The sequence below is a fragment of the Drosophila elegans genome, unplaced genomic scaffold (assembly GCF_018152505.1).
Source record: "Drosophila elegans isolate 14027-0461.03 unplaced genomic scaffold, ASM1815250v1 contig_183, whole genome shotgun sequence".
In the NCBI taxonomy this organism is placed as follows: domain Eukaryota; kingdom Metazoa; phylum Arthropoda; class Insecta; order Diptera; family Drosophilidae; genus Drosophila; species Drosophila elegans.
Window position 1 is genome coordinate 6,374,030 of NW_024545550.1, and position 16,086 is coordinate 6,390,115.

Here is a 16,086-nt window from a genome sequence, read left to right on the forward strand (position 1 = left end):
TCATTAGGGCAAAGAAAAAGCAAGAAAAAAAGACAGGAAAAAACCTTCTGATCGTTATAAACTTTTGCACTCCCAACGCTGACTTCTTCACCAAGATTATGTCCGGCTTGGAGTCCGGGAATATATACACACATATATATATAGATAGATACGGACTGAGTGGATGCTTATACTTGTAATTTCACTTTTTATAGTTTACAAAAGGTTAAAACGATTAGGCATTAATGTTGGCCAATCTTTTTGATGCTTTTCTTTTATAATTTGCGCGCTATTAGCGTACTTATTTTTTTTTGGGTCACAGCTATTAAGTATTTTAGGTAGCAGATGGGTGTTGTGTGTGTGTCTAAGGTCGTATGTACCATGAAAAATACCTAACGACTTACAAAACTCAGTTTAAACAAATAAAAAAAGTACTGAAACATTACTAGCCTTGAAATATTTCTTATAGCGTTAACATACTTTGCTGTTTTGTGTTTACCATCTTAAGCTGAATTTAGAGTGTACTTTGCATTCTTAGAATTTATTTTTGGCATCATTTTTATTGAAGTATAAACATTGAAACTGTCAATATAATTTACCTAAAATGTACACCAATATTATCAAATTAAATTCAATAATAACATAATCCAGAATATCTCTATTTTATAATATAGTTTTATTTAATAACAAACTTAATTTAATCTCAAACAGCTAATCAAGCATGTGGAATTTGAATTTTACATTAGCGCAGATTGCCATCACTTTCAACGCTTTGTTTGGGTCTCAGCTAATGACCTCCTAAGCTCAAAAAGGTTAATAAATTACAGAAGATAAAATATTAATTTGTTTCCGATTTCTCGGACAGCTGCAACAAAGGCAAACTTTAATAAATATTCATGTTGCTTAGACACTCACTTTCCCTTTTTATCAGCTGTATTATTAAAGGAAGTGCTAAGAGGAGCGACCTTTCATACCCAGAAGTATTAACCCAAGAGCGATAAGGCTTGGAGAGATATATGGGTGGTACAATTATACGATCCAAAGCATTCTGTTTGGATCTGCTTTCTTATCGCTCTGACAGCATCCGGGCCACACCCACGCCCTCGGTTCGATTTGTTTGTTTGATCCGATCATGCCAACAATTAAATTCAATGAAATTTAATTTCGCAATTGAATTTCATTTTCAGCATGCTTGCGAATTACTCGAGCGTAGAGGCTTAGCTAAGTATTTGTTTCCCTCTCACTTTTCCCTTTCGCCTCCTGTTTTCTGATTTTCACTACCCCACTAAAAGCCAATGTATCTGTTGCTTTTTCCTCGTTTACCGACATCTTGTATGCGTATGCAAAAATAATTGTTCATCGGGAATTTGAGTGGTTAGTCGAAGTTCAAAAAGGTGGGCATTATTCATAAATTTAAGTTCCCCATGTTACACATTGTTTATCTTTAAGCGAACCAATTATTGAAACCAATTTATTGAAGATAAAAATAAAAAATATTTTATAGGCATGTACTCGTATTTACTTGTTTAAGATTTTTTTGCTATTGCTAAAAAAAACTTAATTAAAAAAGAGATCCGCTTTGTAAGACGATTTATAACTGCACGATAAATTCTATCAGCTGTTTTTAGTGGTACAATGACACACTTATATAGTGTTTATACAATTGAAGAGTATAATAGATAATTTCATTTTGCTTGAAGTGATGAGACATGGTGATATATGAAACATAAAACTTTTAATAATGATCACAGCAGGATGTTTTGCTTTATGGCCCATTCAAAAAACCACTTAATAATGAACCAACAATCCCACAAACATCCGCTGAGTTTGGCGCCCAGTGTCTTTAATTTGACAACAGGTTCCTTGGGTAGAAGGAACCCATCTTACGAGCCATACAAACAATACAATTTTGTGTTGGCTCGATTTCCGCTACTCATGTTCATGCCCCATTGACTTACACTCGAGTTGATCAAAATCGAGGGGTTTGGGATTGGAAAGACTATGACGATTACGATGACCAAGAGGGGCGAAACCGATTTCCACAGCTTGTCCGTACTCGTTTCATTGCCGATCATTCGGGTTCGAGGTTTACGATATTCTATTTAACGGCTCATCGGCTATTCGAGCAGAGAACGTCTATGGATCATGCCCCCAAGACGGGATCTTGAGATTTTCCTTTGTTCCCAGACCGCTTCAATCTTAATGTGCGGTTTGGATGAATGACTAACGGCCAGCTAAACTATGACTAACTGGTCCCAGGTAGTGGGTAGTTCGATCAGTTCATGTATTATAGATGGAATACAGTCTGCGGTTTCTGTCAATTTCTGGCCGAAATTTAAAAGGTGCCATAGATGGTAAGAAAGTATTTATATTGGAGCATGTGATCTTGATTGGTTATATCATAAAAACAGTACCTATATATTTGCTAAATAAAAAATTTCAAGCACAATGTGAGTCAACCAAATCAATTTATTTTGCTTTAGATCTCTTCATATTTTACAAGATATCGTAAATTAAATAGGGCTGGTTTATTATACAAACGCCTTGGTTTTATGACCGTTTTTAATTTATTATTATTAATTTATTGTTTTTTGTGTTTGCCCGCCTAACCAACTTTGAAATCAACCCAAGATCATATTTTCAGCACAATTAGAGCATATTAAGTGTGGCAAGAGCGAGTGAGAGGTGTGCAGGGCGAGACAAGGAGGGAGAATGTACTTCTTGTTACTTTTTTTTTCTGTTTTGAGACTGCAAATTAACGCAACAATTAACAGAAACGAGTTTTCGAGCCAAGGGGAGCAAACAGAATGAAGTGAAGAATCTGGCTATGGATGATCTTTCGCATTGTTATAAATTATTGGGTGGAAAAGGGGCAAACATCGGACAGAAAACGAAGGGGAAAGATTGGAGTGGCTAAGCAGCTTTATTGAACAACACAACTCTTCAACTATTTATGCCGGACCCCCGCTGAAGTGGCAAGTTCTGTTGGATTGGGCTCGCTTCGTTTTGAATTTGTTTTTGAAGAAGGGGATCGAAAACCCAACCAAGCGATGGATATAAAGAGTCAGAAAACAACACAAAATAAAATGGAAGAGAAGTAGTAAATGTTAATTTTATGCCACATCGATTATGACTTCGATTTTCCAAACGAAACTTGAAAGACTTTGGGAACACATGAGGAAAATCTTATTTCTTAGTTGTAAGCTACAAAAAAACAGTTCTGACTTTAGCCAAACATAATAATGCTTTTTATTCTTTACTTGACAAAAATTAGCATAATCAAAAGTGTATGTTGTTTCTATCACGTTTATGAGTTATTATTAAGTTTTCGGTTATTGCGGCGTTGAGTTGTCTTTTTAGAGCAAGCTTTTGGCTTGATGTGGTCTTGTGGTTTTCCAGTTGTCAGTTTCTTGTTCAAGTTTTCGGTTTTGCTTTTATAACTATTCCACTTGGGAGCTATATGGCATTGAAGTGTTGCATTACCGCAGACTTTAGGCAAATTCTGTCTTCGCTAAATTCGCAATCGCTGGCGTCATTTCTGCCCCACGAAGTTATGTGACAAATTTTCCATAAATACATTTGGCCAGCAGCAGGCGAGAGAGTTCAGTAACCCCCATCCGAACTGACCTATTTGCGACGATTGCCAAGCGGGAAAAAGTGAGCGCGAAAGTGAGCCATACCATCCCGGAAAAAGCAGTCAAATTGGGACGCTTTTCTTTGGAAAATTACAGTTTAAAAGGACTTATGGAAAAAACTATTTGCAATGCAAAATAAATAACATAGCTTCGACTGTTTTGTTAAGAGAATATTATTTTTTCTAAAGTGAATATTAACTTTATTAAATATCTTGCAACTATAAATATTTGATTTAAATTTAAACGCAATCAAGTAAGTCATATAACTTAAAGAATCTTTAATGTTAGTACATTTTTATAATATAGTCCACATACCTTGTTATTAATAAACATCAGAATCTTTCACAATCTCATAGCAGACAATTATTTCTTTCGCACACTTATTATTGTGTGGATATATTTATGGGCGTGCAAAGTTTTTCTTCCCCTTCGCATATTGGTTTATTTTTGTGGGTGTGCGGACAAAATGTTTTTTGCACTGATGAGTAAGAATATTTTATTTTGCATTTTTGGATTTTCTCCAGGCATTTTCAACATGCTTAAAATATTTTCTTGTCTAGAATTCGCCATTCTTGCAATTTAGATATTAATTTCTTTGCCGTGAAACGAAACTCATTAAGAGAAAACCAAACAAATAACAAATGAAATTCAATTAAGTTTTATGGAAAAAGACGGGAAGAGCAAACCAATTTGAGTGCATAAAATTAATGGCAACAGACCGTGATAAAAGCGGTTCAAACCCGTTTAGAATCCAAGCTTGGATAATTTATTCATGGATTCATCATTCGATGCATTGTTCGATATCCCAAAACATAAACTTTTACTTTTCATCATTGTTTCGGGCCCATTGTGAGTGCTCATCTCGGAAGACCCTCGAATCTCGGATCTCCCCCTGCAATTAATCTTCGCCAGCCACGAACAATCCAATTAGATAACCCCGGGCCTACTCACGTGTGGGGGCAGTGAAAGTTTACGGCTCGTTCTAAGCCACTGGACCAGTCCGGAGTCCGGAATACGGAGCCTCGGACGATCGCGATTTGCATAAAACACTCATCTAATAAAAGCCCTGTGCAGTGGGCAGCAACTCGAGTGCTCGATCTCGAATGGAACGGAATGGTATCGTACGTGGAAATGCGTAGAAATCAGATCAAGTTTTTATTTACTCGTACCTTTTTCAACGATTGATGATGATGGTAGGGTTTGCCGTCTTTATATGGGCAGAGTTTCTCTGTGAACAAACAATTTTATTTTAAAGATGGCATCGAAGGTGGTAAGGTGCACAGCCATTACATTCATACTTTTTTCCTTCTGCCTTTTGCAACTAAAAATAGCATTAGCTCATTTCTAATTTTTTTTATAAAATTGGATTAGATATTTTATATAATTTTATTGAACCAAATATTTGCTATATGAAGTATAATAATATAAATAATAACTAAGTACAATGCACTTTTAGAATTAGATAATACCATTACAACCAATTTCAAATTGAAAAGCCGGCGACAGCATTCCAATTTTGCAGTATAGAATAGAATTTGAGTGTTTTTTTTGGGTTTTATCCTTGTAACCAAAACCTTTAATGTCCTTTCCGCCACGCTAACTCACTTGTTTGGGCGTTATTTAATTGCATACCTGCTGCAGGCGAGTTTTACTTTCGCATAAAGGTCTGACCTCTTCCATGCCCTCCGATTCCCCCCACCCAGTTATCTACATTTTTGCCGGCCATTTCTATGCAAATCAGCTGAGAACACGCACACATCAGTGGGGTTTCCAGGGTGGGATGTCCTCATATACTTATAATGGGGCACCGGCTTTCAATACACCGCATGATATGCGATATGGATATGCAAATTCAAAGGGGTTAAGGTGGGAAAAGGGGGCGGGGAGCGGCGTTACGATGAGAAGGCCTAGCCCAATGTGCAAATTCCTTTGGCCACGGGCTTGGCAGGAACGTGACAAAATGAAGTCTGTTTTCGGTATTTAAGCCTTACGTAATGCGCCGCCTGTTCGAGCCTTTAGTTCTAAGCCATTGTAGTGCCCGGGGATAATCAAGATTTACGGTCGACTTTCGCCGTTATCGTCGGCCAATAGGCTGGGAAATCCAGGAGCCGTCTACGGATGGCAAATTGTGCCGGGGTTCATGCTCGCTTTTTGGGTCATTGACCGCCCAATGTGTTGATTGATTTTAATGCAGGAGATTTTTTGACTGCACAAAGACAAAATAGTTAGTTTAAAAAAGTTTCTGCTTCTGCTTTCCATATATTTAGCATGTCTTAACTTATATGGTTTATAAGTCATGTTCCTACATGAAATCGTTACCTAACATTAGTTCTAGTTTTATAAGTTTAACGTAAACAAAAAATTAACCTTCTTATTTTGACAGATATTTTGTCTTTGTGTATTGTTTCCCGACAAGTACACATTTTTCTTGGCCATAGATCACTGGGAGTTTTCGATGAACATGAACTTGATGAGTTCATAAATAGCTTACAGTTCTTGGGGATACACATGCCCCACACATGTGTCCCTCGAAACCAGCTGATCCAACCTTGGAACTCACATATTTCGATTGCATCACTTCACCCTCAAATACCATGTACTCAATGTATTTTTCCTGCTTCTTTTCAGACCACCAACAAAAGAGCTTCGAACAATGTAACGACAACCTAAACGATCTAAACTCAATCGAAAGGCGGAAAATCATCGTATTGCCCAAAAATAAAATTGAACAGACCTCACAAACCACTCCAGCGAAATCAGGTGAGTTGAGCAATGATTTGGAATTGCTTCTTTGATTGGGAAACACTCTGAGATAAATAGCAAATCATCATAATAATTCGCTTTGATCTGGCTTTATTTAGCTGCTTGAGTTTTACGAAATTCTTTCAAAATACTTTAAAGCAAATAGAGCAATTTTAAATTGCGTTGGAAAATGATTCATTTAAATATGCCACCCAGAGGAAATGTAAGCCACCAACTTTTATGTGTTTGCTTAAAACTTTGGGGTACGACTTTTTGTCTGTCTCGTTGGCATTAAGTAAATTTATGTTTATGTACGGAAGAAACTCCTCAAATGCCACTGTACGTGCAGCATTAAAATGTTAAATGTACGAGAGTATATACATATATTTTAATATATATACTTGTTCGCACCTGGGCTTTCGTCTCTGTTGTTATGGTAATGTGAGCTTCGTTTTGGGGTTTCATTCTGATTACAATAACATTTTTGCCTTCATTGTTTGCAGGCAGCCAAAGACCTTGGGCTCAGATCGACCTTGAATCTGTGTGTAATTCAAACCGTATAATCAGACTGATTAACCCATATTCCGAACACCATTGAAAGCTTAACACCTTCTCGTCGGAAAGAAGCAATCACTCAGCCAAATAAAAAGGGGACAACCTTGTGGTGTCCTCAGTTTTTGATGCCTCAATTTGGCCAAACCCATAAACTGGGCCTTCGACTTTGCCGATTTCGTTGCCTAAATTCAAGAAGGTGGAAAAGGCTGAACACTTGCGGAAAATTTCCACCACCTTGGCCATTTTCCAAAAGCGGAATATACAAGGATTTGTTGCTGAGAGGAAGGAAGTCGCTTCCTTTTTGCCTTATTTGGTTATTCGGTGACGGACCTCTGACAATTTCGTTGACTAGGTCAGGCTCTCTCTTTTTGCATGGGAACGGATGTGTGTTGGCTTCACTTTTGGTTTCTTCGGGATTAAAAGCGACTGCGCAAAGAGAATGGGAGAGTTATGGAAGGTCCTGGCAACATTCAGTTGGCAACATTTTATTATTATTTATAAAGTAATATTATCGTTATCCGCTTTAAATTACATAGATTATTCTTGTCAACTTCTGTAAAGGTTTTATTTTTTTAGCATTATATATGAAGTAGCTAGTTTAAAGAGTTTTGTTGGCTTTATTTAAACTATACGTAAAACAAGCTTTTTATCATTAAAGCAGACTCTGAATAAAATTAGTTAAATGTGAAAACACCATTAGGAACACAAATAATTTAACTTAAAGAGAAAGTAGGTCTAGAAAACTTTTTTTTATATTACATAGTTTAGGATTAAAACATTTACTTGATTTCGGGCATTAAATAAATATTTAATTTAACACTAAAAGACATTTCAAAAATTTTTTTTTTTCGAGTTCTACTAAGAGTTCTTAAAAGCTCCATTATTCTGTGCAACATAAGTCCAGTGCTTCTCAAACTTTTGGAGCAATGATGCTACGATGTCACCCACGCAAAAAGAGCAAAAAGGGATGGAGAAATAGAGAGAGAAATCTCGCAGTTGCGCTCCTTGACCTTGGGCACGAACGCACTCAAAGACCCCCCGAATCCACGCCAACCTCCGAAATGACTCTACCCTTTGGTGCTACGAAATCCGGACAGAGATTCCGCCGATTCAGTCGCTCACTTCGCCAGCAGCCACAAGTTGTGGCCACGCGGACGAAATAAAAACGGAGGCAATCAGTAACGATTTTTAAGTGTTTTCATGGTGAACCTCGAAGATCCCCCGCAATGTCAGCTAGTCCCACCGATTCGGATCTGGATCTGCAGTATGTAAAGGGCAAACCAAAAGAGGGGGAAATTACATTCCCATCTGGCAGTCAATTAAAACGACGCAAAAGTAAACAGCAAATAAATCAACAACAGCATCATCCAGTGTTCAGAATCTCTGAATCAGCGATTGCTGCGTCATCATCATCATCATCATCGCTATGGCAGCACACTCTTATCAGAACTTTTGCTGACCCCCTCCTATCGATTTCCATCGATTTCAATCGATTTCCATCTATCAAACACAGATTGATTGATAAGAGGGCGGGGACAATTTCATGCGCCTCTCAAATGGGCCTCGGGTTCAAAGTTCGCATTTGTCAAATGGAGCGAAAATAGGGACTGTATAAACACAAGCGCCGTTTAAAGAGCCCGGTCAAATAGAAGGAGATGAGATTAAATGGGCCTAAAAAAACAAAGGTTTAGAATGGTCTTAGTGTCCCCTGGGACGGTAGATAACTTATAGGTACTCATCTAATAGCTTCTTGAATTAATTTCCATTTAATAAATAAGCATTAAGCACAGATCGAAAATAACAACTCAAAGAAATTGTTTTTGATGGCTGAAATAAGTCGTTATATTATTTTATTAAAAAGGTTTTTTTACATTTACATTTTTCTTTAATTTCAAAAGTATTTGCAACATGTTTATTTAAAGAGCATGTTTTCATTTACATTTCTCATTAGTTTTTTTAAAACTATAATATTAGCAATTTCATTGGTTTTGTATTCAAAAGCTTTTTGGTTATTGCTCATCTGTCTAATAAATGAAATATATTTCGCACTTCCAAACGAGTCAGTGGAAAAATATACACAAGTAGCTAGGTACTTGCTTATTTATTTCCTTATCAGCGTCACGCCCACTTGGTAATACCTGTCCAACATTTCGTAATGGTTGAGGCTGGAAAAATACACCTCATGTTATCTGAAATATTTATGTTCTCCTTCCCCATCTATATACATATACATGTTTCCCACTCAAGATGTAGTTTGTATACACAAGATACATCCATCTCTTGCCTCATAAATAAGCAAAAATGGCATTTTCTAAGCGTTTCCAATTAAGATCCTCAATAAAATGACTGGAAATCCATTTAATTTAATATGGCAATAGAAAAAATGAAAGTGTGGCAAATTGTATTTAATAAAACCGAAATTTGCATGCAGCCGCATGTTCAATTTCCTTGCGCCTATAACTTAAATAATTAAAGTGCATCTTAAAGCCCCAGCTTTGTCAATTTTACAGTTTGAGACGACCTTCAAGTAACCCAAGCCGCCCCCGATTCGCGTTTTGTCCAAAGTCGAAGGAGCCTGGTCATTAAAATTGATGACAGATTCATTCAGTCGCCGGCAAATAAAGTGCGGTAATACTCCGGAGGTTGTGCACCGTGTGATGTGCGATGAGCATGCACTTTTGTTCAGTTGTTTGCTTTTCTTTCTCGGGCTGTGTGAGCTTTCCGGTCAGGGGCACTTTCCTTTTCAATTTGTCCAGCTCTTTAGCTTGGCCATTATGCCACTTGGCCGTTTTGCAATGACGCTTGCTGACCAGCTCGCCATTGGGAATTGTGCTGAAGTGTCGGTAACAAGTGTCTGCACAGGGAAAAAAACATTAACTCACCTTTTTGATCATGCAAATAAAAAAGAAATAAACAGATTATCCGATTTTAAGGGAAAAATTAGATTTCTTTCAAATACTAATGCTCTGCAATGTGGTAGCTTATAAATTAAAACTATTGTTTCATAGGAACACCTTGTAAAACCACAAAACAAGTATAAATAATATTTTAAAATAAAAACCAATTATAAATCAATTAAACTGCATTATTAAGCATCATTAACTGATTAAACACTATAATATTACACTTTAAAATCGTATGTTTAAAAATTTTAAAAAATCATTCAAAAACACTGCTGATACAAAACAACTATAATATTTATCTTCGTGTAGTTAATGTCTTAAACAAATGCGAAATTCTCGCATCGCGCTTGGGGCTTAAATTTGCTTTAGAGTTAAAGCCATAATCGGCTTCCTGGCCCATTGTCTGGGCCTCATCGTAATTAAGTTGGCAAATTTGTGTAATGAGCAAGTGCAATTATACAGCCCGCTCCGTGTTTGGGCCTATGCAAATGCCACACATAATTATAGTTTGTGGCCGCTGTAGATACACTGTTTTGTTTTCTTTTTATTTTTACTTTGGTTTTGGCTTTGTTTTTCTTTGGTTTTCGTTTTCATTTTCCCTCTAGTGTGTGCCCACTTTGCCAAGTGAGTTGCGAGTAAGTAGTAAGTGTGTGCTCATCTGCGAAATGCAAATGAAAGTCAAAGTTAATTTGTTAGATTTTCACGTTGAGATACAAGCTCGCGAGTCCGCGGGCAAAAACTGCGTGACGGTGATGAGTTACTTCTGCGGCTCCGGCGTGCAAAAAAAAAAACGATAAAAGTGCCAGACCACGTCTGAATTTTCCGTCTGCTTCGAGTCTCGTCTCGGTGGAAAAACGGTGGAAAATCAAAGGTGGCATTTTCACTGCGGCTTGTCTGCCTCGAAACTGCGGCATACTTTCGGGCTCTTAATCAATTACCGCAGCGGAAATTTAATTGGATTGAAATTGGTTGCTGTTCCGCAGACTGCAGGGAAAACTCAAGCTCCAAGCAAATATACTTCCACTTTAAAAAGCTATAGCATCAAGAACAACAAAAATGGTCGATTAGGTAGTTGTAAATGATGTTATTAAAACAACTTGGGTAAACATTTCAATTATATAAATTCAAGTATATCTGTCGCAAACACACTTGACTCATAAACTATAGTATTTAGCGTACTAATTCCCCCTACATGTCCAGCTCAATTGGCAGCTTTAATGAATTTCGCCTTGGCATTCCCCCAAGTTCAATGCCAAATCGTATTTAGTTAGCTGTTCACCAGCCCATTTCTCCCCCATATATATAATTTATATACCACTCGGACCCCCCAGTGCAGTCATTCCGTTTAATTAACCAATGCTCAAAACGAAATGAACATTTTGCAGTTGTGTTGGCTGTGCTGCTCATTTGTCTGCTCCAATCAACAACGTCGTCATCGCGGTTTTATCATCATTACGGAGCTCTTCATCATTTCATCAACGCTGCTGCACTGCACCCATAAAACCCACGGGTGTCGACACGATTCCGCGGCTGCAGTTTCCATTTCAATGCGCAAAAAACGCTTAAGCTGCAATTTGCGCTTGCTTTTTCAGGGGGAGTGTGGCTAAAAGGGGGTGTGTTCCCCCCCACTAATTAGCACATCAAATCCTCCTCCGAAAACGTACACATGGTTTTGGTGGGTGGGTGGTTGTGGCTTGTTGCCTTAAAGGGGTCAAATGTCAGCTTAACGCGTTATTTGGACAACCCACCTAACTGGGTTAACTCACAGAATCTTTGGAGCGTTAATCCCTTGCTTTCAACCGCACTAATTACTTGCTTTACATACGCAATTAAGCAAACAGCCTAAAAGTATGCAGCTAAAAATGGGGTAAAAATGCACTAATCACATTTCAAACAAGTATTTTTATTACCTTACCAAGTTAATTAGTTGCGCTTAATAATCAGGGATCAACTGTACATTTTCATAATATTAAATGAATATGAAAGAACATTTTATACATATTGAAAGTTTAATGCAAAAATAAAACATCCATTTCACTTACATTTTTAATCGAAATTCGTCATTTTGAGCCAAAGAAATCGAATTTCTTGTAATTCATATTCAATCGTTTGACGATTTATTTTAATTTTTCCTTTTTATTTACATTAAGTGTAATTTATCACTATGCTGAAATATCTTTTCCTTACCCACACACCATGGACTGCCTTGCCTGATGTATTATAAATCTCGAAACGTCTGTGAGTGTTCGGCATCCCCGAACTTGGCATGAATCATCCGCCCGGGAACCCATTACTCACGTCCCATTCGTCCGGCGCCAAAACAAAGCCAAAGACAGCCAAAGGCAGCATAAGATGGCGAATGAGCCAAAGGCATATGCTCATGCACAACGTCTGCAGGCCACAGAGTTCAGATGAAGGGGCACATTCCTAGTTGAAAATAGCTTTCCTTGAAATGCCTTTGGCCTAGCCGCCGCGATTCGATCCAAACAATTCGAGAGAATCCACCGAACAAATGGAAAATGCAATCTGTTCCTGCAGGGCCACGACATTTATTTATTGGTTGATTCAGGGTGATCAAGTGGGTTGACTGAACTGACAATGGACTGGGCCTAAGCATCAGTCATTTTTGCCATTTAAATGCCTGTGATTCACATTAATATCTAATACTTTGGACACATGCCCATATATTTAAAACCAAAAAAAAACTGTTCTAATGAGTTGTGTTGAAATTATGTATTGTATTGTAATAAAATAGATAGGTTTATTAAAACTCGCCAAATAAATTAAATGAACAAAATAAATGTACCTAATCATATAACTCTTTAAGTTTTTTAACAAGGTATACTTATACTTAGTTAGTCCATTAATTTTCTAACAACTTTGGAAAGTAGTTTCTTGGCACTCGTATTTTTTTTTAACTTGATTTATACTCCTTTTTTTTTGTCGTCTTCACATGTCAGATAATCACTTTAATTGCGAAAATCTATATGTTTATCTATAATTAAAAAGTCAGGACAGCAAATTGACCAGCCTTAAATGAGTAATTGCTTTAATAAAGCCACAAAGTGAACTAAATGCTTTAACTTAAGGACTCTTAAACCCAATTGCCCTGTCACACTGGCTCCTGCCACATGCCACCTGGCACCTGGCACCTGGCAGACTGAGTTTCCGCCAGGTTGTCGTGGCTTTTATCGCGAATGCAATATGACATTTAATTTCCTCCCCGAACACCGCCATAATGGAGATCCATTAGTGCGGTGTCTCAGGATGTCAGTGCAAGTGAGTGATGGGTCGAGTCGCGAGGAGTTCTCCGTAGAAACCGACGCGGAAGAGTCCGCACTTTCATTGCATAGGAGACATTTCCATTGCACTAATACCGCATTCTTACAGATGGCAATTACAAATAGTTTTCCCCTTGTTTTCGCCCCCAGCAGCAGCATGTCTCACGGCCTGATGTCGTGTGTGAGGGAAAACTCGCCGCCGCTGGAATCGGAGTTGGATGCCAGTGCCGGGGGACCATTGTCATTGCCGGAGGGCCACACCCACGCCCACGGCCACGCAGTCACCTCAACGCCCATCTCCAGTCCAGGAAACGATGCCCACCAGTCCTCGACCGCCGGTGAGTTACCTAATTGCTCTCATAACACCCCTATGATATAAGAAAACAAACAAATCCCGTATTCCTGCCAAGGAATTTCTCGTTAGCCAGCTATAGTAAACCATTCCAAACGTGGGATTATGAAATTGCCTGGGGCCTATGGTCTCGTTCTCCCGGAATCGCTTACAATATTGAAGATTTCTCCCTCACGCGTTCATCATTTCGAGAAAATCCCCCAGGACATGGGTATGAAAAAAGATTTTCTGATTGCCAAAGGTTTGGGATTTGGTTTGATTGCCATCCCCAAAGGTTAAGAGTAGTTTGGCAGGGGTTAACTTTGGTTTGATGGATGCTTTATGGCTTGCTCTGCATTGGAACTGCCTAAATATTCAATGTCATAAAAAGATACCCTAAAGGTTCTGGCCAAAAAAGTTTCCACATTATGGAACACTATTTGCTAAATATAAAATTCACTTCTTTGCATATACTTTTTATAAAATGTAACAATAACATGGAAAATGGGCTTTATATTTCTTTTCAATAGAAATTCCATTCTTCATTTGGTTAAATAAACAATTTTATAGGTGCATTGTTGAAATTTTTGTTTTCAAACTTAACAGTTTTTGTTTGAACAATCACTGAGCGTAAAAAGCAAACAACTTGAATAACTTTATTATTATGATTTTATTTACAGAAGAGAAAATAAGTGATAAATTGTTAAAGATTAAATTATACCCAAATTACTCAAAATCAAGCTTAGCCAAAGAGTATCTTGTTAAAATCAAATGTATTTCCTATATTCAGCTTGTGTCGTAGGTTCGATTACATCACTTACAGAGAAATGCCATTGATCATAGGGAACGAGATAGGCCATCTGCTCTTCCTTGAAAAACTAAGTGAACCAGCTTTGTTTGCAGTGGTTTTGCAGAGTTCAGAGCTGTGAACCCTCTGCAGATACGGATAGTTAGGAAAGTGTGCAAAAGTCGCAACAAAGCCGCTATATTGTGAACACCCTGTAGGGTTAGGGCTTATCCGACTTGGCCAGATGGTTTGTTCGAAGCCCAAGAAAGAGAAATAACACCGTTGGCGTTCGTTCGTTAGCTTGTTTCGTATGTGCATAATTAGATGGATGTTTTGGCTTTCGGTTTGTCGACACCACCACCCCCTGCCACCAGCCAGATTCAAATACAGATGCAGATACAATGAGCGAGAGATAAAAGTGGCCATAATACATATTCAGATTGAGCCACAGCCGTATGGAGTATACAATCTACTTGTATATGTACCTCAGTTCACATGTGAACCGGCCTTTGTCTATTTGTTTTCGTTGGGCCCGCCCTCATATGGCCACCGACAACTGAATAACTGGATAATGTTTATATAATTGTGGGTAATACTAGCTGCACGTGCTAATTAACGCCCCCGACTTTCTACTGTTAATGCAAATGGTTCTTGCTTTGGATTCGTAATGGGAATAGGAAGCTTTATCCATTTCGGGTCACTCAAAGTGTGGTTGTTATGACAACACCCACAAAGAAATGCCATCAACAATAACGGACCGTGTACATACAACTAAATTCAACATGAATAAATCTGCATAAACAGAAGGTTCGTATCGGATCGTTGGACAGTGGGTGAAATCGCAATGCAGGCATAAAGGTCACGTTAAAAAGTCATGCAAACAATTATTTCGAACCCATTTGTTTGACACAATTCACCGGAAACTTTTCTAACCAAATTCAGTTGGAATAAACATAAATAAATAAAAGTTCAAGCCATTTCAGTTGGATGGGATTTTTCTGACGACGCCAAATAGATTAGATTTCTTTAAAACTTCAGAAATTCGAGTGATGAAGGTTAGAACTACTGTGCTGCTTGAAATTGTCAATGAATGAAAATAAAATATCGTGGCTTTTATTTCTCTAAACTAAATAAATCTTTGGCATCTTTGTATTGTTAAAAAAAAGTTTTTTCTATTTAAACCTGAAGTGATATTGATTTGGCTAGTAACTTTTAAATGGTGTAGGGTATAATTGCAAACATATGGCTTTTATATTTTATTATTCAGGCTTGGTTTGATCTCTAAATAGTCTTCTTGGCCCACTGTGCAGGGCCTGCTGTTAACAGACCAACAGCGCTCTGTTAGCTGTTCAGACGCCTTGCAGACACCTGCAGTGGGCCAAGAAACGCTAATCAGTCGGAATTGGCAACACAACCTGGCCAATGAGCCCAGCACCGCACTCGCCGCTGTCAATGACTCGATTCAATTCATTTTGGCCGAGTTCAGTTGAGTACGCTGGTTCGGTTTTTTCGTTTTGGTGGGGTCTGTTCGGCCTTTTCGCTTCGTTTCGTTTGCGTAGATTTCAATTTCAGTTCCCGAGAGTGAGTGCTTGACTGTTTGAGTGTGTATGGGTATTGAGGGGTCTGTTATTTCGATTTCCATGGCGGTTTTTCGCGTTGTCCCATTGATTCAATTCATTCTGCGCGCTCCGCTCCACCTGAACAGGTGAGCAATATCGCTGACGAACGCGCCGGTTACTGCGTTAATTGCATTGTCTCCACTGTCGCTGATTGCAATTGCAGTTGGCAACATTCAATCGAATCCGTAATCCCCATTCGCAATCCGTTTGCGATCAGCCCGAATCCCAGAGATACAAAGTTACATGCAAAGTCG

At 38.2% G+C, this 16,086-nt stretch overlaps 1 protein-coding gene across 2 annotated transcripts in view; it reads left to right on the top strand.

Moving 5' to 3' along the window:
* The window catches only part of LOC108143488 (formin-J), a 38,943-nt gene that overhangs the window by 6,665 nt on the left and 16,192 nt on the right, over positions 1-16,086 (top strand). Inside the window, exons 2-3 of one of the 2 annotated variants that reach the window (XM_041707255.1) lie at positions 6,243-6,374; positions 13,246-13,433. In XM_041707255.1, coding sequence (XP_041563189.1) covers positions 13,253-13,433 — 181 coding nt within the window. In that variant the 5' untranslated portion in view covers positions 6,243-6,374; positions 13,246-13,252. The remainder of the gene's footprint in view (positions 1-6,242; positions 6,375-13,245; positions 13,434-16,086) is intronic. The other variant, XM_041707256.1, reaches the window with a different exon arrangement.